The sequence below is a fragment of the Prionailurus bengalensis genome, chromosome D1, assembly GCF_016509475.1.
Source record: "Prionailurus bengalensis isolate Pbe53 chromosome D1, Fcat_Pben_1.1_paternal_pri, whole genome shotgun sequence".
NCBI lineage: Eukaryota > Metazoa > Chordata > Mammalia > Carnivora > Felidae > Prionailurus > Prionailurus bengalensis.
The window spans coordinates 62744110-62766667 of record NC_057346.1 but is presented as its reverse complement, the minus strand read 5'-3'; the positions used below and the strand labels follow the sequence as shown (position 1 = coordinate 62766667).

At 36.7% G+C, this 22558-nt stretch overlaps 2 protein-coding genes and 1 pseudogene across 2 annotated transcripts; 1 reads left to right on the top strand and 2 right to left on the bottom strand.

Moving 5' to 3' along the window:
* Positions 1-2168: 2168 nt before the first annotated feature.
* LOC122482620 (olfactory receptor 52E8-like) lies at positions 2169-3110 on the top strand. Its single transcript, XM_043578933.1, has one exon. The coding sequence runs from the start codon at positions 2169-2171 to the stop codon at positions 3108-3110; it is 942 nt and encodes a 313-aa protein (XP_043434868.1).
* Positions 3111-3648: 538 nt separating this feature from the next.
* Positions 3649-13997, bottom strand: LOC122482619 (olfactory receptor 52E4-like). The gene is made up of 2 exons (XM_043578932.1): positions 13049-13997; positions 3649-3678 (listed from the first exon to the last, which is right to left on the bottom strand). The coding sequence occupies exons 1-2, from the start codon at positions 13955-13957 to the stop codon at positions 3649-3651; spliced, it is 939 nt and encodes a 312-aa protein (XP_043434867.1). The 5' UTR covers positions 13958-13997.
* Positions 13998-21171: 7174 nt separating this feature from the next.
* LOC122484284 lies at positions 21172-22045 on the bottom strand (annotated as a pseudogene).
* Between the last annotated feature and the right edge of the window lie 513 nt (positions 22046-22558).

Genomic DNA, 22558 nt, shown 5'->3' with positions numbered 1-22558 from the left:
CTCACAGCTGTCTTAAGGATCTCTCCTACAGCATATTTCCACCTTTACAGATTTCATCTTCCTCTTTTCTCTCACAGAATCATTTCTCTTTTATTCTCAAAAATCTACTTTGATTTCTGTAATCCCAAGTACATAGTATATTGTGCAACATCCTAACTTCCTTGGCTTGTAAGAAGAGGTCCTTTCTCATATAAACACTATTTCATCCTCTTCAAAGGGCTATTCTTTATGGATTATAATTAATAGACACTCATCTTTGGTTCCCAGTTCTTTAGAGTTATAATTTATAGTAATTATATTAGTAAAATATGCAAGAGATGTAGAGAATGAAGAAGAGGAAATTGGGAACAAACCTAGGGGTGCTGATTATGAGGGCAAAGTAGCTCAAGAAACTGAATAAAGGGCTAAACCCTTGAGACTATACGAAAATTCCATAAATACATGCATTTGGGCAGAAACCTATGAATACCAGATCTAAGAGCTGGTGACTGCAACCAAGCAGTCATTTTGAGGATGGAGACATGCTTCTGTGATCCAGACATAAAAGACATTCATTGATTCAGGAGCTAGAATCTGTCCTGTTTTTTTCTGTGTGGCTGATGTGAGTAACAAGTGGTGTAATTTGTCTGAAATTTCTTTGTGAAACTGAAATAAATAATATTAAATGCTTATATAATGCTATTATTTCTGAAATTGTTCTCTCCCTTTTAATAGCAAAAATAATAATGATAATAATAATAATAATAATAATGAATTCCCATTTAGGGACAAAGTTGGAAATATTATGGATTCTTTACAAATAAAGTGAATCCAACTTGTCTGCTATGAGGAATAAGGGAAATAAATGGGGAGCCTGAATGGTTCAGTCAATGCTTTAGGCTTCAGCCAATCTTTCTATAAACGGTGGTTTTATATATAAGATTAATCAATTTACACTGAATTTTGTGAACTTGATGGCTTCCTAAAGCAAGGTCTTTATTTCAAAAACTAAAGAAAATGTCCTCATCCATTGATAACAAAAGTAACACAAATTTAGAAAAAAAATGCTTATATTTTCATGAAAGTTATTTATAAACAAGTTGAGGAAGAAACATAGGCCACATTAAGTAGCAGAAATAAAAGTTCATTGGCTGTAGGGGCGCCTGGGTGGCTCAGTCAGTTAAGCGTATGACTTTGGTTCAGGTCATGATCTCAGAGTTCATGGGTTTGAGCCCGCATCAGGCTCTGTGCTGACAGTTCAGAGCCTGGAGCCTGCTTCGGATTCTGAGTCTCCCTCTCTCTCTACCCCCACTCGTGCTCTGTCTCCCTCTCACTCAAAAATAAATAAACATTAAAAGGTATTTTAAAAAAGTTCAATGGTTGTAAGTGGAAATGCACAGAGGAGTATATTGTTCTAGTTAAACAAATGATCTATAACTTTCTTCTTCCTGTTATTATTTTACTGAACTATAGTTGATATACAATGTTACATTAGTTTATGTGTACAACATAGTGATTTGACAAGTTTATACATTATGCTATGTTCACCAAAGCTATAGCTACCATCTGCAACCACAGTTATATACCCACAATTATATTCCCTATGCTATACCTTTTATCCCCTGGAAGACTGTATCTCCCCCTTCCCTTCACCTATCTTGTCCATCCTCCCATAACCTTGTCCTCTGGCAACCATCAGTTTGTTCTCTGTACTTATGGGTCTGTTTCTGGTTTTTGTTTGTTTTTAAACAAATGATCTTAAAGGATGCTTCTGAAATCTACAGTATTGTCAGTGCTCATGGACTGTGATCATTTATCTGTGGGATATCAGTGTATTCAGATCTTCTCCCAATGTATAATTAAATATTTTTAGTAGTTAGAGGCTAATATAGACTCATATCAACTAGCTTAGTCAATGTTCTCACTAAAATTAATTTAGATAATCACATCCAATATCTAAATATCCATTCATTTCTTAAGGAATATTCTCCTTCATTTGTAATATGTATGTATCAATGAAAGTAAAAGAGAGGAAAAGATAGGGAAAACATGATGTTTCTTCTGTATTCCTAGAGAAAATATAGTATTGACGTCTTGTTTGTTCTTATTCAATATTAGCAGTTTTGATGAGGAGTTGAGGAGCCGTATATAAGATGAAGAGAGTGTGACTATCAGAAGCCTTTGCCAGTATGTCTCTAGCCAATACCTCATGTTTTCACCCCTCATCTTTCCTGCTGTTGGGAATCCCAGGACTGGAAAATATGCAGCTCTGGCTTGGTGTCCCATTTGGTACAGTCTATCTGATTGCCCTCCTGGGGAATGGCATCATCCTTTTTGTGATCCAGACTGAGCACAGCCTTCACCATCCCATGTTCTACTTATTGGCCATGTTGGCTCTCACTGACCTGGGCCTCTCCACCGCAACTATTCCCAAAATGCTGAGCATATTCTGGTTTGGTCTCAATGAGATTGACTTTGGGGGATGCTTAGCTCAAATGTTCTTCATACACCTGTTTACAGGTTTCGAAACATTCATGCTTGTTGCCATGGCTTTTGATCGCTACGTTGCCATTTGCCACCCTCTTCGATACAACACAATCCTTACCAACAGAACTATTTGTATTATTGCTGGAGTAGGAATGTTGAAAAATTTTGTTTTGGTGTTTCCACTTGTGTTTCTCCTTCTAAGGCTTTCATTCTGTGGACATAATATTATACCCCATACCTACTGTGAGCACATGGGCATTGCCCGTCTGGCCTGTGTCAGCATAAAGGTCAATATATTATTTGGATTAATTCTTATCTCTATGATACTTCTGGATGTTATTTTGATTGCTATCTCCTATGTGAAGATTCTACGTGCTGTCTTCAGACTCCCATCCTGGGAGGCCAGGCTCAAAGCTCTTAATACCTGTGGTTCCCATGTATGTATCATCTTAGCTTTTTTCACTCCAGCATTTTTCTCTTTTATGACTCATCGATTTGGCCACAATATTCCACGTTATATCCACATCCTCCTGGCCAATTTATATGTGATAATCCCACCTGCTCTTAACCCCATTATTTATGGGGTGAGAACTAAGCAGATCCGAGAACGAGTGGTGATGATCTTCCTTTTTAAGGAAGTTTGACTCTAAACTCTTGTCTTGGAAGGAGTCTTCAAAATGTTTTCCTTAATAGAGGGAAGGGTTGTTAAGCTTCTATAGAGCAAATGCTTTACAGAATATGATGTTAAACATAATGTTTCCTCACTTATGTGCAGTATCAAATTAAAGATGAGTTTACATAGCAGATAGTTGTTCCTAGACTAACTATAAACATTATTGTTAAATAAATAGGGGTCACTTATTTCTGTAACTCATTAACATCAGGATTTGGGGATAAAGTCTTAGCGCAACTCAAGTACTATTTTTTTTTTCACGTAATATTGTTTAGTCTCTTTACAGAATTCACTGGTTATGGTGGAGGAATGTTGAGCTGCCAAGCACAGTCATGGTTGTAATGGGACTGACTAAACATGCTATAGGGTATGGGCTCCTGGAGCAACAATCAAAGAAATCAAATACTGATTTTATTTCTCCCATGGTACAGTTGGCTTCCTTAATCATGTAACCGCAGGGAAGAAAATAATCAACAAAACACCATAGACATCTCTGTAGTACTCCATTTTTATAAGTTTTGAAATAGCAACTGCAGCAACTACATAGAGTCAAATATTTGAAAGGACTCGTGGGACTTCACAGGGTATACTCGTTTTAGGCTTTAAGTAAGGTCAAGGTAAAATATAGCAGGAAAAAGAAACAGAACAGGTAAATGTAGAAAGATAAAAAAAAAATAAGGCACAACTCCTAGGACCTTTCCTAGGTTGTACAGAATGAACTTCATCTTTGTTGTGAATGATTAAAAATATGGAAAAACACTTTTGCTTCACCTAAGTCAACTCACAAGTTTAATGAGAATTTTTTAAATCTTACTAGTTGCATATATGTTGGCCTTACCCAATCAGTTAAAGGCTTGCATAGAACAAAGACTGACCTTCATAGAGCAAGAGAGATTCTGCCAGTTGCTGAGTATATCTATTCACATTATGCATTCTGGAACTAGAGAAAGAACCACAATAATGATTTTGGAGACCCATTGATCACCTGACCTACAAAGTCCTTACTATGACTGTAAGGACTCCATAAAAATAAGAAATATGTATATTTGTTTTCAAAAGGAATATACTTATTGTGATGAGCACTGGGTGTTGTATGGAAGAGTTGAATCACTATATTATATACCTGACACTAATATTACACTGTACATTAACTAACTGGAATTTAAATAAAAACTTAAAAAAAAAGACAAAAATACACTACTGAGAAAATGCAAAATGCAAGTCCAGACAGAGAGAAAATACTTGCAACACATAGACAATGGTTTGTATGTAGACTATATGAAGAACTTTTACAGTCAATAATAAAAAGGTAAAAACCCAATTAAAAAAAGAGGAAGGTAAAATTATAATGGATATTTCACACACACAAAAAATATGTGAATGGTCGGTAAGCACGTGAAATGCGCTAACCTTACTGGTCATTAGGGAAATACAAATTGAAACCACATGGGATACCATTATAATAAAACTGCTGAAATTCAAAACACTGTCCATACCCAAAGTGCTATAACTGGAACTCTCATACACTTCTATCTAAGTGGGTACAAAATGGAATAAAGACTTTGGAAGCTGTTTTATAGTTTTAAAAATAACATTTAACGTACACTTATCCTATGAACCAACAAGTATACGCCTAGGTATTTATCCCTTACTTGTTCATACAAAGACTTGTACATGGATATTCATAGCAGCTTTATTTTAATAGCTCTGAACTGAAAACAACCTGATGAATCTACATGATCTTAATTTTTTAACACAATCACATAAAGGAAATAAAAACTTTTGATTTATACCTCATACATTATACTACTTGTGTACCTGAGACAACTAGTCAAACATATTTCAGTTAAGCAAGAAATAAACTAAAAATAGGAACACAAAATGGTGCAAAATTAGTGAGCACTAACTAAAACAAATTGTTACTAATTCCATTTAAGTAAATATAGACATTATAAATATTTATAGACTATTGGATATAATTCATAAGATATTCTAATAATGAATGTTGAATATTATAAGCTAAAAATATTTAAATATAAATTTATTCACCGAACATGCATAGAGGGTTTACATTTACTGTGTGAATATGTACTCTGGTAGGTATTAGGAGAGCTCTGCTACAATGCTCTAGTCTAGGTCATTAATATAATCTTTATATGCTTACTAGTTGTGCCTGGAAACTGGACTTTTACATGCTTATTTGCTTGGTGGTTACCTTTACATAGTACTATCTAAAATATATTTTTTTAAAAACCTGAAGAAGTAAAAATAGAACTTTTCCTACTCAATTAGAAGAAAGAGAAGCCATTATTAATATTTTTAAGTGTGTATTATATCTTGTAAATTTTTAAAATGATAATACAAGTACCATATTTTCAATAGAATTTATTTTTAGAGAAGTTTTAGATTCATGGAAAAATTGAGTAGAAGGTATGAATATTTTTCTTATACCCTCTGCCTACACACATGCTTAGCCTCCCACATTGTCAACATCACTCATTTGTTATCATTGATGAACCTGCACTGACTCATCATTATCACCTAGAGTCCATAGTTTACATTAGGGTTCACTCACAGTGCTGTACTCTTTATGGGTTTGGACATATGTATAATGGCATGCACCTATCATTGCAAAATCATACAGAATAGTTTCATGTCCTAAAAATCTTCTGTGTTCCTGTGCTATTCCCCTCTTCCCCACCCCCAGCTCATGACAATCACTGATCTTTTTGCTGTCTCCATAGTTTTGCCTTTTCCAGGATGTTATACATTTGGAATCATAGTATGTAGGCTTTTCAGATTGGCTTCTCTCACTTAGTAATATGCATTTAATTTTCTTCCATGTCTTTTAATGGCCTAACAACTCGTTTCTTTTTATCACTGAATAATATTCCATTGTCTAGATGTGCCACAGTTTATTTATCCATTCATCCATTGAAGGATATCCTGGTTGCTTCCAAGTTTTGGCAATTATGAGTAAAGCTGCTATAAACATCCGTATGCAAGTTTTTATGTGGACATAAGTTTTTAACTCTTTGGGTAAATATTAAGAAGTGAAATTGCTGGATCACATGGTGAATCTGTTTAGTTTTGTAAGAAACTTCCAAATTCTTCCAAACTGAGTGTATCATTTTTTATTCCTACCAATAGTGTATGAGAGTTCTTGTTGCTCCATATCCTTGCCAGTATTTGGTTTTGTTCATATTCTGGATGTTGACATTCTGACAGGTATTTCATTGTCCTTTTAATTTGTATTTCCCTGATGACATGTGATGTGGAATATACTACATAGGCTTATTTGCCATCCTCATGTCTTTTTTGGTCAAGTGCCTGTTCAGGTATTTTGCCCAGTTTTTGATTGGGTTGTTTCTTTTCTTTTTGTTGAGTGTTAAGAGTTTTTGTATATTTCAGATAACAGTCCTTTATCAGATGTATCTTTTGCAAATATTTGTCCCAGTCTGTTGCTTGCCTTCTCATTCTCTTCACATTGTCTTTTGCAAAACAAAAGTTTTTAATTTTAACAAACTCCAGCCTTATTGATTCTCCATTTGATGTTGATTCTAAAAAGTCATCACCAAACCCATGGTCAGCTAGGTTTTCTCCTATATTATCATCTAGGAGTTTTATAGTTTTGTGTTTTACATTTAAGTCTGTGATCCATTTTGAGTTAATTTTTGTGGGATGTGTAAGGTCTGTGTGTATATGATGATGAGGAGTTTGCATGTGGAAGAATCATTTTTACAAATACTCACCAAATTGTATAAATAATCACCTCAAAGACTTTTGTTTCTCTTGTTCCTCCTCCCAGAGACCAGCTTTCATGCTAGTTTTATTTTATTTATAGCTATTTAAGCATGTTTCTTTGTCCTCCCACAACTATTTATAATTACATGTTATTGACATATGACATACTGTTAAAATTTTCTCAGTATTCAGTATTCTAAGTTATGTCTAGCCTTTGATAATAAAAATTATAGAATAAAAAAATAATTCAGGGTCAAAGAGGTTAATTTTACATCATTAAGTGGATATTTAAGAGTCACTGGTATAAGAATTTCAGGACCTAGCACAGAATCTGCTCTATAAAATGCACTCCACAAGGGTACAGCAATTAAATGCTCAGTTCCTGGACACTTCCTGACATATTTAACACTGGCATTTAAATGTATGGATAGGTGGATGAAGTGTTGAATGGTAGTATAAAAAATATGTGGTACAGATTATTATAAAGGAAAATTTGGCTGCATTATGAAATCTAAAGTAAGTTCCAAGGGAAGCTTGAGAAATCTCAAATATATTATGGGTAGGAGGGCAGGGATCATTTGACTGATTCCCTGCAGTCTGGTAACTTAGGGATGGGGTTGGCCTCCTGCACAGTTCCATAAAAATTGGATACAGCTAAATGCAAACAGATGAAGGCAACTGGTTTTGGTAAAATGATGAAGTGGTGAATCAAGCCTCTAACATGCTATATCAGATAAATTTCAAGCAGTGTTTGGACCTTAGAGCAGGAGCAGATGAAGTTCCTTCAAATGCTGAAACTGGAACAGAATTGGGGACCAACTCTGCCTTGCAGGACTACTAAAAGAATTAGAATTAGACCCCAGTTGGGGCAGTAAGGAATTTAAACTTCTTTCTGTTCTTCCTCTTTTCCTAGTCTCTTTTTTTTCATTCAGTAATATGATAACCCATGTCAATAAAAATCTGGAATGATTGCCAACTTTTTCCCACTGATCACTTTGTGTTGCTGCTTTGATGGACCTACTTATCTTTGATGTGGCTTAGGATCTGGAATCTTCATTTACTTTTATCCAAACTCCTGGATATGATGTATAGATCCTACCAGATACCAATATTTGTTATTATGGAATTATGGTAATTTGGACAGTAAATTATTGGCACATGGATAGAAAAGTAGATGAGTGAGCCAAGAAAAAGAACTATCTATATGCTAATATCTGATTTACAACAAAAGTGTCATGAAGTACAATATGGAAAAGAAGGACATTTCAATAAATTGTTCTGGATCAACTGGGATATTCATATAGAAAATTTAATCCTTATTTCACATCAAACACAAAAATCAATTCTAGATAGATCATAGACATAAATGTAAAAATAAAGAAGTTATGGTATATCTATACAATGGAATATTAGCCATAAAAAAGAATGAAATCTTGCCATCTGCAACAACATAGATAGAGCTAGAAAGTACAATACTAAGCAAAATAAATTAGTCATCGAAAGACAAATATAATATGATGTCACCCATATGTGAAATTTAAGAAACATACAAATGAGCAAAGGTCGAGAGAGGGGGAGAGAGGAAAACCAAGAAATAGGCTCTCGATTACAGAGAACAAATTGATGGTTACCAGAAGAGAGGTGAGCAGGGAGATGGGTTAAATAGGTGTTGGGGATTAAGGAGTACACTTGTCATGATAAGCATCAGGTATTGTATGGAAGTGTCGAATCACTATGTCGTACACCTGAAAATAATGTTACACTGTATATTAACTAGAATTTTAAAAAAATTTTAAAAATGATATTGACACTAACTTGAAAGAATATGATCATGTCATTGAGTTCAACAAAGATTTCTTCAACAGGACACAAAGAACAAAAACTTTAACTGAAAATATTAATGAATTCAACTTCATTGAACATAAAAACTTGTATTCCTCAAAATTTCCATAGGAAGAATAGAAAATCAATTCATATAGTGGAAGCAGATATTTTCAGGGGATATATCTAAGAAAGGATTCATACACAGACTTTTACAGCTTCCTAAGAAAAATATAACACATTTCTAAAGAAATGGACACAGACTTTAAATAAAATGATGTTCCACTAAAGAGGACATCCAAGTAGCCAATAGCTATAGTTTTTACAACAATATTAGTGGTAAGGAAATGTATATTAAAACCACATCCAATAGCATTACATGATGCTAACAAATAATGGAATCAAATAAACATACATACCTACCCCCACATAAACACATATACAAAACCAAGAGTGCTGATAAGGATGTGCAGCAATTGGCTTATATGTAACAGGTGAAAGTGTAAAATCATATATATATATATATATATATATATATATATATATATATGAAAAACTGCTGGAGCTTTCTAATAAACATAAAAACATACCCTCCCAATCACTTAGCAATCATACACAGGAATTATTACTGATTGCAAATGTCAGTCAAACAACATGTAGAGAAATATTAATAAGAACCATATTCAAAATAGTAAAAAATGAGATAAAACTCAAACGTTCATCCAGAATTATTAAGTAAATTTGGTACATTTATAAAATGGAATACTATACAACAATAAAAAGTAACAAGCTACAGTTAAATGCAATCACATGAATTAATCTCACAGACATAATTTTTAGTGAAATAAGCCATCACAAAAGACCTATATGATTTAATTACTATTAAAATCATAAACTATACAATCTATAGTCGTAGATACAAAAAATGATGAACTCTGGAAGTAATTGACTGATAAAGGGCATGAAGTATTCTGGGTTGTTAGTAGTGCCACATATTTTCTTCTAAGCAGTGGTAACATGTTCTGGGCTACCTACAAGGTGTGTAGGCACTCAGAAAACATTTGTGTAGGGACTCTGACCACATATAAAATTTGAATCACTCTAAATCAGCATGCCAGTACCATTCTGGTAGATCAGCCTTTAGCAATCCCGTGAAATAAATATTGCACCACCCAGTGGAGCGATCTGCTCTCCAGGATACCACCCTAGAGTTGGGACTATTCGAAAAGCCGTGGGAAACTCTACAGGCATTTTCCCTGGAACTCTCTGGACATCTGTTCAAATGAATGAATGCAGAGTTCAATGAATGCAGATTATTGGGTTAGGGGGTGTCCCAAAAAGGAGTGTCCTAAAGTGTAGAAACAGGGAAGGAGCCTGAGAGGGATACTTTGAGCTTGGGAAAGAGTAACTAGTCCCAGCCACTGGAAAGGGACTTAGACACTTTCAAGAATGGTATTCCAAAGTTCAGGACCCTATATATTTTATATGTTCATAAAAAGTCCATCAAGTTGTATGTGTAAGATTCTTTAATTTTACTATGTGTATGTTGTACTTGAAAATTTTTTGTTAATATCTTCTAATATTTTTATTGTGATATAACTGACACAAAGAGGTTGTTGCCTGCTTTCTCCTCTAGGGTTTTGATGGTTTCCTGTATCAAATTTAGGTCTTTCATCCATTTTAAGTTTATCTTTGTGAATGGTGTAAGAAAGTGGTCTAGTTTCATTCTTCTGCATGTTGCTGTCCAGTTCTCCCAGCACCATTTGTTAAAGAGACTATCTTTTTTCCATTGGATATTCTTTCCTGCTTTGTCAAAGATTAGTTAGCCAAACATTTGTGGGTCTAATTCTGGAGTCTCTATTCTATTCCATTGGTCTATGTGTCTGTTTTTGTGCCAGTACCATACTGTTTTGATGATTATAGCTTTGTAGTAGAGGCTAAAGTCTAGGGTTGTGATGCCTCCCACTTTGGTTTTCTTCATCAATATTACTTTGGCTATTCGGGGTCTTTGGTGGTTCCATATAAATTTTATGATTGTTTGTTCTAGCTTTGAGAAGAATGCCAGTGCAATTTTAACTGAGATTTCATTGAATGTGTAAATTGCTTTGGTGGGTAGTATTGACATTTTAACAATATTTACTCTTCCAATCCATGAGCACGGAATGTTTTTCCATTTATTTGTGTCTTCTTCAATTTCCCTCATAAGCTTTATATAGTTTTCAGCATACAGGTCTTTTATGTCTTTGATTAGATTTATTCCTAGGTATTTTGTGGTTCTTGGTGCAATTATAAATTGGACCAGTTTCTTGATTTCTCTTTCTGTTGCTTCATTATTGGTGTATAAAAATGCAACTGATTTCTGTACATTGATTTTGTACCCTGAAACTTTGCTGAATTCATTCAACAGTTCTAGGAGTCTTTTGGTGGACTCTTTTGGGTTTTCCAGGTAGAGTATCATGTCGTCTGCAAAAAGTGAAAGTTTGGGTTCTTCTTTGCCAATTTTTATGGCTTTTATTTTATTTTGTTGTCTGATTGCTGAGGCTAGGACTTCTAACACTATGTTAAACAACAGTGGTGAGAGTGGACATCCCTGTCGTGTTCCTAATCTCAGGAGGAGAGCTCTCAGTTTTTCCCCATTGAGGATGATATTCTGTGAGCTTTTCATATAGCTTTTATGATGTTTAAGTATATTCCTTCTATACTGACTTTCTTGAGGGTTTTTATTAAGAAAGGATGTTGTATTTTGTCAAATGCTTTTTCTGCATTGATTGACAGGATCATATGGTTCTTATCTTTTCTTTTATTAATGTGACGTATCACACTGATTGACTGATTTGTGAATGTTGAACCAGCCCTGCAGCCCAGGAATGAATCCCACTTGATCATGATGAATAATTTTTATTTTTAATTTCTTAAGGAACCACCGTAGTGTTTTCCAGTGTTTTCCATGATGGCTGCACCAATTTACATGCCTACCAACAGAGCAAAAAGGTTCCCTTTTCTCCACATCTTTTGTTATTTGTTATTTCTTGTCTTTTGTTATTTCTTGTCTTTTGTTATTTCATTGTTATTTCTTGTCTTTTGTTATTTGTTATTTCTTGTCTTTTGAGAATAGTCATTCTAACAAGTATGAAGTGATATCTCACTGTAGTTTTGATGTGCATTTATGTGATTATTAGTAATGCTAAGCACCTTTCATGCACCTGTTGGCCATCTCTCTGTCTTCTTTGGAAGATGAATTTTTTAAAGAAAAAAATTGTTAAGCACCTAAGATGTGAGCAGCAAGATACCATGAAGTAAACATTGGCCAAATACATATCATTGATCAAAAACTATAAAATGAGCATAGGATACTGAGGCTTATCTGATAATCCATGAGGAATAAGTGAAAATTAAAAAGTGCCAAAGTGCTTAATAATGAATGAATGAATATCTAAAGTTCATGAATCTGAGAGTAATAACTATCTATGGCATTAGATTCGACCTTTGAGAATATAATTGAGATGTATAGGAATTCACCCATTTAGAGGTATTATTCCTGAGCATCTTAAATTCCTTACCATACTGATACTTCTGGGAAGTCCCCATTCACTGATAGAGATTGATAGAAATATAAATACATTTATATTTCTATAAGTTTTGCAGTATTGCATATACATGCATCTACAGACAGACTAGTTCACTTTGAACAGTAAGACACTTATGGGAGATCTGCATAGATATGATGAGTCTGGGAAGATTCTACACAGAGTCAATCATGGGGAAAATTTCTCCTAATTCTTTTTCCTATGAGACCTTGAAACACCATTTATATTTTTATTTTTATACTTCTATGACTTATAAGTTTCTGGCATATAATAAAGTATCAATAAAACTATGGATAAAAACAAATGAGCAATTAAGAAAGTAAGGAAAGAATCTGTCACAAGTACTTAATGCCTATAGTCCTTGATGTAGATATATGTGTATATATATATATATATTTGGTAATGTGGCCAACAGAGTTAACTGTTTGCAAATAAAAAGAAGCATTTTATTCCACATAGTCGTGTCCATAAGACCTGCTCTGTAGAGGTTATACAGGAAAGTAATAAAATTTTGTAACTAAGTTGTCCAAAGCTTTAGGTATTCCATAAATTTTCACAGTGATTGTTTGGACATTAATCCCATTATATGCTCTAGATGGGATATTTAGGGATATTATTAATGAAATAATACTAAGTTTAGAGTCTTTTTTTTCTGTTGCAAGATTCTGTAGTTGAGAAACACAATCTCTTTTACCTATATTAAAATGAATATCTGAGACAGTTTATGTCAGCCTCTTTTCAAAAAGATGCTTGAAACCCTTTCTCGAATTTGCTTGGTCCTCACTCCGTAGATGACAGGATTGAGGGCAGGTGGAACAACCACATATAGATTGGCAAGGAGAATATGAATGTATACGGGAACGTTCCTGCCAAACCGGTGAGTCATGAAGGAGAAAAAAGCTGGAGTGAAGAAGGCTAGGATAACACAGATATGGGAGCCACATGTATTAAGTGCTTTGAGTCTGGCATCCTGGGAAGGAAGGCAGAAGACAGCTCGGAGTATTCTCACATAGGAGATGACGATCAGAACCACGTCAACAAACACCAGTGATATAAGAATTAATCCAAATATCATGTTGACCTTTATATTGGCACAGGCTAGGCGAGCAATTCCCATGTGCTCACAGTATGTGTGGGGGATTACATGGTGTCCACAAAAGGGAAGTCTCAAGATGAGAAACACCAGAGGGATAACCAAAATGAAATTGACACCAAACACAACAACAAGGATGAGACCAATCGTTCTGTTAGTGAGAATCAGGCTGTATCGCAGAGGGTTGCAGACAGCAACATGGCGATCAAAGGCCATGGCCACCAACACGACAGTCTCCATGGCAGTGAATATATGAATAAAGAACATCTGGGCAACACAGCCCTCAAAGCTAATCTCCTTTAAATTAAACCAGAATATGCCTAACATTTTGGGGATAGTGGATGTGGACAGGCCCAGATCAATGGAGGCTAACATAGCCAAGAAGTAAAACATAGGCTGATGAAGGCTGCGTTCAGTCTTGATCACAAACAGGATAGTGATGTTCCCCACAAGGGCAATCAAATACACAGAACAAAAAGGAAACCCAATCCAGATGTGCATCTGTTCAAGACCTGGAACTCCCAGCAGGAGGAAATAGGAGGGGTGGAGCTTGGTATCATTTGAGGGGGACATCTTCTCTCTGTTCTTTTGGAATCACAGAGAAAACAAATTATCAAACATTTAAAAAGTCATACTATATCCCATAAAAGAATACAATAAATTTGGAGTGGTGATCAGCGGGAAATTGTGAAAGAGATTTCATGCTAGCCTTGAAAGTATAGATTCATTCAGACATTAAAAAATACTAACAATTCTGCTAAGTGTAGCAAACAAATCAAAGAAAATCTGATTTTATAATATTATTATTCTGGGAATGAGACAGACAGTGTTCAAATAAGCAAAAAATAAGTGTGTGTGGGTATACATAATATGTATAGTTGTCATATATGTATATATTCACATATATATCAGGTAGATATTAAGAGATATAAGTGACTTAAAGAAAAACAAAACATGATGGTTGGATAATAATAAAGCTGGTGTCACTTTAAATTTATCATGAAGGAAGTTCGCTTTAAGCAGATAAATGAATGCAATATGGGGATAATTTAGTGTAAAGTTAATAATGATCATTGAATAGTTTTTGTTTTTTGAGTATAGTTGACAAACAATGTTACATTAAAGTGCACAACTTCTATATTCACAAGTGTAGCTACCATCTGCCCCCATTTCACCCCTACTACAATATCATTAGCCAAATTCCTTTTGTTGTGTCTTTTATTCCTGTGACTTATTTATTCCATAATTGGAAGCCTGTATCTCCCACTCTCCTTCACCCATTTTGTCCATCCTCCTCCCACACTCCTCCCTTAAATATGTTTAAGATATGGAATGACCCTTGGATTTGAATTCTGGAAAGGATACTCTTTTGGGCTTGTGGTACATGAACTGGAAGGAATAATAATTGCTTTTCTTTGATAAGGCTGTATATGTAATAAGGCCTCTAGGAAAGCTGGTGACTCTCTCTAGGGGATCAGGTAGCAAGTTTGTGAAGAGTAAAGAAGGAAATTGAACTCTTCCTTCTTATTTTCTTCTTTTTCTCTGGTATTTAGTTGGTGTGGTAAGCTGGAGTGAGGTACTGCTGCTTGGAAGGTTTCCCCAAGCCCCTCAGCTCAGTGAAACTCAGGTAAGATAGATCAAGGAAGTATTTATTTCCAAGAGCTTTCTCAAGTTTTCTATTGCAATTTCTATAGAAATTTACTCTAAAAATTCTGGATAGCAGAAACAAAAACAAAAACAAAATACACTTAAAAAATACCTTGGTTGATCTATACTTAAAAAAAAACTGAAATTAAGAAGAACCACGTGGGGCGCCTGGGTGGCGCAGTCGGTTAAGCGTCTGACTTCAGCCAGGTCACGATCTCGTGGTCCGTGAGTTCGAGCCCCGCGTCGGGCTCTGGGCTGATGGCTCAGAGCCTGGAGCCTGTTTCTGATTCTGTGTCTCCCTCTCTCTCTGACCCTCCCCCATTCATGCTCTGTCTCTCTCTGTCCCAAAAATAAATAAACGTTGAAAAAAAAATTAAAAAAAAAAAAAAAAAAAAAGAAGAACCACGTAAGAGACTTTACTCCTACCAAAAATATTTAAACAATACTTACCTTATGCTCTTATGTTCCTCAGCCCTAACCCTATTTTAGGGGTTTCTTGTTTGCAACTAGTTCTCAGACTGCTATCCCTTATTTACAGTGTCTGGATCCCAGAACACAGCCTTGAGCAGCACCACCTGTCTTAGCCATGACCATGGTTCTTTTAGGATCAGCCTACAGCAATATCTCCCTTTCTGACTTCATTGCATTTGTCATGCCTACAAAAGAACGTTTATACTTGCGCTGCAACAGACTTCCAAACCCCAGCCCATCTCCCACAGAGCCCTTAATCCCTAGGGTCTGGAAGGTTCCTCTTCCTGAAAAAAAGATAGTAATCCCCCAGTGGCTCTATTTCTGAACTATGGGATCTATGGTTGTTACCTTCCATTATTAGTCTCTACTCTGACCATTGCCACAGACTCTATCCCCCAGTTTCACCTGTGGCCTAATAGCATTAAACTTTTAAAAGGTGTTGACTTTGACTTACAATAACAGAATAAGGGTAATATAATTGGAAATGTATCACACAGCCTGGAGAAACAATGAATATAAAAATAATGCTAATGTCATGGCGTCAAAGTTGTAATGAATAGCAGTGAGGAGGAGGAGGCCCCAAGGCCTTCTGAGTTATTCCTACTCTGGTTTAAATTAAGGAAGGTGGCTAGACAATGTTTATGCCAAATCTTTTAGAATTGTGTAATCCAATGACAGAAATTGGAGCAGTAGTGGGTTTTTAGGTCCTCTGTTACATATTGTATTTTGGATTCATACACAGAGATCCAGTATCCCTCCCATGGGATCCAACATCACTGTGATGTGAAAGAAACAGCCCTATTTTGCCAAGTCAGAATTCAGAGTTAAGACATTCCTTCTCATGCTGTCTAAGCTTTATGTCCTTTTTGTTCAAATCTAACCACTTATTCCAAGGAGTGGCTTCTATTTGTCCTATCCAATTCCATCAGAAACCCAGGCCATTTAAATCCATAATACTGAGAGTCTCCTCACTGACACATTGAAGATGACACTGGTGGATGGTGACAAATATACTCATGAACACCACCAAGGTTCAGTTTATAAGGAATGAGTTTATTCAATGTATTTATGTCATGATGAATAACATTCATTTAATTCTTCAGGGGAAGCAGGCACTAGGCAAATACAATTTGTCTTTGTATCAGCCTTTCCAGTGGTCTCTTGCTCCCAGACCTGTTGAAGATATAAAGCATGGTATAAAAATTAGATAAGGTTTTGATATTCTAATGCTAGTGAATTATCTTTGCAGTGCTTAAACTAGTATGCAGTAGAGTCTATAGTTGGAAGTCAGTGTCTCTGATTTGTCATTCAAATCATCAGGTAACTCCAGGGTCCCAGGAGGAAATTTGGCATGTGATTCTCCCAGGGTCACATCTGTGGAATAACTGTTTGACAATTCTAATCTCTTTGGGGTGAAGTACAATTTTGTAATTCTTATTACCCTTATCTTCCAGATGCTGTGAGTTTAGTGATCACTGAGTACATGAGCTTTGACAATCATGAAGAGACCCCTTAAAACCCAGTGATTTTGCCATAAAACAGAGTTGCGAATATAATAAATCTCAATTGCCACTTTAATCAGGGAAAGTCACCTGTTAGCTCAATGAACTCACTTGGTTTCGCCTTGCAAATTATCAAGTACACAATGAGGGGAAGAAGAAGGGAAATCATAGTACCATACATGTACCATACACAGTAAACCTCTCTTCTTGTTCCCATTTAATGAGGACAAATAGCAGCCCAGCTATGGTGTGCTATCTGAGTGATGCTCTCAGTCTCAGGATGAGACTCAGGGAATTCACTTGTCTCTTTCACTTTGTTATGACCTATAGATTCAAGTGAATTTCATCACCAGTCTCTTCTACATTTGGATTTCTAAATTGTATTTTCTTCTGCACACTGGAGTTCATCTCCTTCCTCCACATCTAGACGCTAGCTTACTTTGTCCTTCAATAAATCTATGACATCTTGGTTAAGGCCCTTCTGAGCCATTAAAAAAAACAACTTTAGAATATTGTTTCTGTTTATGAGATATTCACCACTGCAAAATTGCACATATGGGAAAACCAGTCACCATAAATATTTGATGACCTTCCTCCCCATTCCGTTCCTTAACTTTGTTACTGTCACTTTGACTGTTCCTACCTCTAAAGTGGCTCTTTGATTTATTCTGGAGTAGTATGCAGATACTTTGTGGGGCCAGATGTCAGACTCTAGGAAAAGAACACTGACCCTTGGGCTGTGGGTTCTTAAATTATATTAAATTATCAATCCCTTGCCTGGGATAAGCAGATACCAGGATCCAAGATAATAAGATGGGCTAGAAAATTGGTTTCTACGTTTATTCTACCAGCTCACATTCATTAAATGGGGGAATAATAACTAGAGTGATTAGGGAGCTTGCAGGGGGTGGAGGTGGGGATGGGTCCAAATAATGCTGATTAAACAGTATGTCACTTGGGAGACTTGACCACTCACCACTTTCTGCCACTCAGTATCAGGGGAGGAGAATCAAACCCTTCAGGATCACCCAACGGCTTGCAGCCAAGCCTTGTGGTAACTGATTATAACATGGCTGACAAGTGCCCTGATCTGCACCTTAGGATACTACCAATATTAACAAGCTTGAACAGTGACTGTTTTCCATGGGACGTTTTAGGAGCCAACTATATTTCTGGAGGGCATCCATGGAGAGAATCCTTCAATTAAACCTAACTTGTAACTCCATTTGATTGTAGATCTCAAACGTCCTTAGTATCCCACTCTATCCGTATTATCTATGATACAAATTCTTCTAGAACTTCTTTCAATATCTATTTGACTTTCCAGCTGGTCAAAGAACTCCCATTTTATAGACTAGCAGTTGTCCATCCAACTCTCCATTGTTCCAACCAATATTTATTTAGCACTTGATATGTTCCAAGAATTGTTCTGGTGAACAAAATCATGTTATTATCATGATTTCCTTTCTCTTTAGTTATTTCTATACTTTCTTGTACTGTGCTAAAGTGTCTGTGCTCAAAAGATTTTTATTTTTCTGTGTTTTTTTTGATAAGAAGCTAACCTCTTGAACATTAATGTATTCATATTTTTAATTTTTACTGTAAAGATTAGAAACAATATAGATGATTACCAACAAAGAACTATTTACATTTAATTACTGTACATCAATATAATGTGATGCTATGTAGCTTTCAAAAGAAATGAGGAGACATGCATAAATTGGCTCTGGAAGGAATCACAAGAAACTGGTATCAGATATTTTTTCTGGGAAGAGATCTGGAGAATGGAAATCAGTGATAGGAAGTTACTTTATAAACTCCTCTGTGAGGATTTCTTTTTAATTAGTTTATGTTTCCTTGGTTTAGTGGGATATTAAAGTCCCCTGAAATTACCACATTCTTCTCAATAAGGTTGCTTATGTTTGTGATGAATTGTTTTATGTATTTGGGGGCTCCCGTATTCAGCACATAGACATTTATATTGTTAGTTCTTCTTGATGGAGAGACCCTGTAAGTATTATATAATGCCCTTCTTTATCTCTTGTTACAGCCTTTAATTTAAATTCTAGTTTGTCTGATATAAGTATGGCTACTCCCGCTTTCTTTTGACTTCCAGTGGCATGATAAATAGTTCTCCATCCACTCACTTTCAATCTGAAAGTGTCCTCAGGTCTAAAATGAGTCTCTTGTAGACAGAAAATAGATGGGTCTTGTTTTTTTATCCATTCTGGTATCCTATGTCTTTTGGTTTGCTCATTTAGTCCATTTACATTCAGTGCTATTATAGAAAGACATGGGTTTAGAGTCATTGTGATGTCTGTAGGTTTCATGCTTGTAGCGATGTCTCTGGTACTTTGTCTCACAGGATCCCCTTTAGGATCTCTTGTAGGGCTGGTTTAGTGGTGACAAATTCCTTCAGTTTTTGTTTGTTTGGGAAGACCTTTATTTCTCCTTCTATTCTAAATGACAGATTTGGTGGATAGAGGATTCTCGGCTGCATATTTTTTTTGTTCATCACATTGAAGATTTCCTGCCATTCCTTTCTGGCCTGCCAAGTTTCACTAGAGAGATTGGTCACGAGACTTATAGGTCTCCCTTTATATGTTAGAGCATGTTTATTCCTAGCTGCTTTCAGAATTTTCTCTTTATCCTTTTATTTTGCCAGTTTCACTATGATATGTCATGCAGAAGATCGATTCAAATTACGTGTGAAGGGAGTTCTCCATGCCTCTTGGTATTCAATGCCTTTTTCCTTCCCCAGATCAGGGAAGTTCTCAGCTATGATTTCTTCAAGTACCCCTTCAGCACCTTTCCCTCTCTCTTCCTCCTCTGGAATACCAATTATGCATAGATTATTTCTCTTTAGTGCATCACTTAGTCTCTAATTTTCCCCTCATACTCCTGGATTTTTTAATCTTTTTCTCAGCTTCTTCTTTTTCCATAATTTTATCTTCTAGTTCACCTATTCTCTCCTCTGCCTCTTCACTCTGAGCTGTGGTCATCTCCATTTTATTTTGCAGCTCATTAATAGCGTTTTTTAGCTCCTCGTGACTGTTCCTTAGTCCCTTGATCTCTGTAGCAATAGATTCTCTGCTGTCCTTTATACTGTTTTCAAGCCTAGTGATTAATTTTATGACTATTATTCTAAATTCACTTTCTGTTATATTGTTTAAATCGTTTTTGATCAGTTTGTTAGCTGTCATTATTTCCTGGAGGTTTTTTTGAGGGGAGTTCTTCCGTTTCGTCATTTTGGATAGTTCCTGGAGTGGTGTGGGACTGCGGGGCACTTCCCCTGTGCTGTCTTGAATACCTTGCATTGGTGGGCGGGGCCGCAGTCAGACCTGATGTCTGCCCCCAGCCCACCGCTGGGGCCACAGTCAGACTAGTGTGTATCTTCTCTTCCCCTCTCCTAGGGGCAGGATTCACTGTGGGGTGGCGTGGCCCATCTGGGCTACTTGCACACTTCCAGGCTTGTGGTGCTGGGGATCTGGCGTATTAGCTGGGGTGGATCGGCAAGGTGAACAGGGTGGGAGGGGCAGGTTCAGCTCACTTTTCTTTCGGAGATCTACTTCAGGTGGGGCCCTGCAGCACCTGGAGGGAGTCAGACCCACTGGAGGGGTGGATCTGCAGAAGCACAGCGTTTGGTGTTTGCACAGTGCACGTAAACTCCCTGACAGGAACTGGTTCCCTTTGTGGTTTCGGCTGGGGGATGGGCGAGGGACATGGCACTGGCAAGCGCCTTTGTTCCCTGCCAAGCTGAGCTCTGTCATCTGGGGCTCAAAAACTCTCCCTCCCGTTGTCCTCCAGCCCTCCCGCTCTCTGAGCAGATCTGTTGACTTATAACCTTCCAGGTGTTAAGTCCTGCTTGCTGTCAGAACACACTCCGTCTGGCCCCTCTATTTTTACAAGCCAGACTCGGGGGCTCCGCTTTGCCAGCGGGCTGCCCCTCCACCCCAGCTCTCTCCTGCCAGTCCATGTAGCGTGCACTGCCTCTCCACCCTTCCTACCCTTTTCTGTGGACCTCTTGTCTACTCTTGGCTCCAGAGAATCCGTTCTGCTAGTCTTCTGGTGGTTTTCTGGGTTATTTAGGCAGGTGTGGGTGGTATCTAAGTGACCCGCAGGACGCAGTGAGCCCAGCGTCCTCCTACGCCACCATCTTCCAGCTTCTTGTATTTTTTTAGTCTTTATCCCCTAGACAATAGGATTCAGTGTGGGCAGCAGGAGCAGGCATGAGTTAGCCTATAAATGTGAACGCTGTGGGGGATTGTATAACTGCAAGAACAGTGGGTGAAAAAGGTGAAGAAGGGTCAGACATAGGTGATGTCCTATGTGGACAGATGTGGACAGTTCAGGTGCTGAAGGCCTTCAGACTTTGCTAAGAAGAAACTGACCACTGCCTGGAGGATCATTGTCTAGGAGACTGTGATGCACAGGATGTTGAAGCCCCCAATCAGAAGGGCAACCATCAGACCATAGATTGCATTGACCTTGATATTGCCACAGGACAACTTGACCATAGTCATGTGGTCAAAGTAGGTGTAGGAAATTATACTGCCCTTACAATATAATAGGCATTTGGTGAGTAACATAAAGGGAATGATGAGTATCACACCTCAAAAAAAATGTGGGAAACCCAGCCTTGGCAATCATAGAATTGGTGATGATAGTGGCATAGCACAGAGGATAATAGATGATCACATAGTGGTTCAGGGCCATGAATATGAGCACCCCAGAGTCCATCCCTGTGAAGGTATGGAGAAAGCACATCTGGGTCAGGTGAGCATTGAAGCTAATATCTTTGAGATCAAACCAGAAGATACATAGCATTTTGGGTACAGAACTAGTACACTGAACAATGTCAATGAAGAAGAATAAGGCCAAGAAATACATGGGCCAGTGTAGGGACTCCTCCAGATGAATGAGATAGAGGAGCCCATAATTCCCCAGTGCAGTAACAAGGCACATGCACACTTTATAGGCCAGGCAATCCATTCAATCGGAATGATGCTAGTGTCAGTGTAGTACAGTTGTAATCATCCATGGCGACCAGTTAAAGGGTATGTTACATTCTTCAACTTTGACGTTAACTTTGATGTCTCTCTGAAAAGGAACAGTTTAGGCAAATGTGTATTGATTGCTTACAATGAATTAATTAGTATTATAAAATTTTTTGCATAAATCATCTCAATTATCTTAATTACCTCATGAGAGATATTTATTATATTAAATAAGGGTAATTATTATGGTATTATAGATGAATAACTGATATTAGTGTAGTATCATTGACTATAAATCTTGAATCCAGGATTCTTGGCTCTTTACCATGAAGATAATCTATCTACTGATAGGTAGATAGGTAAATAGATGATTGATTGATTGATAGATAAATAGATGGATAATAGATAAAATTTTTTTCTATACTAAATCTCTTAAGCTCTCGTACTCTGTTCCTAATTAAGCATTATTACATTCTTAGACCAATGAGAATGTATCAAATAGTGAACATTAGGATGGTTGGAAGTCTTTTTATTAGTGAACTTCCAAGTGAGTTATA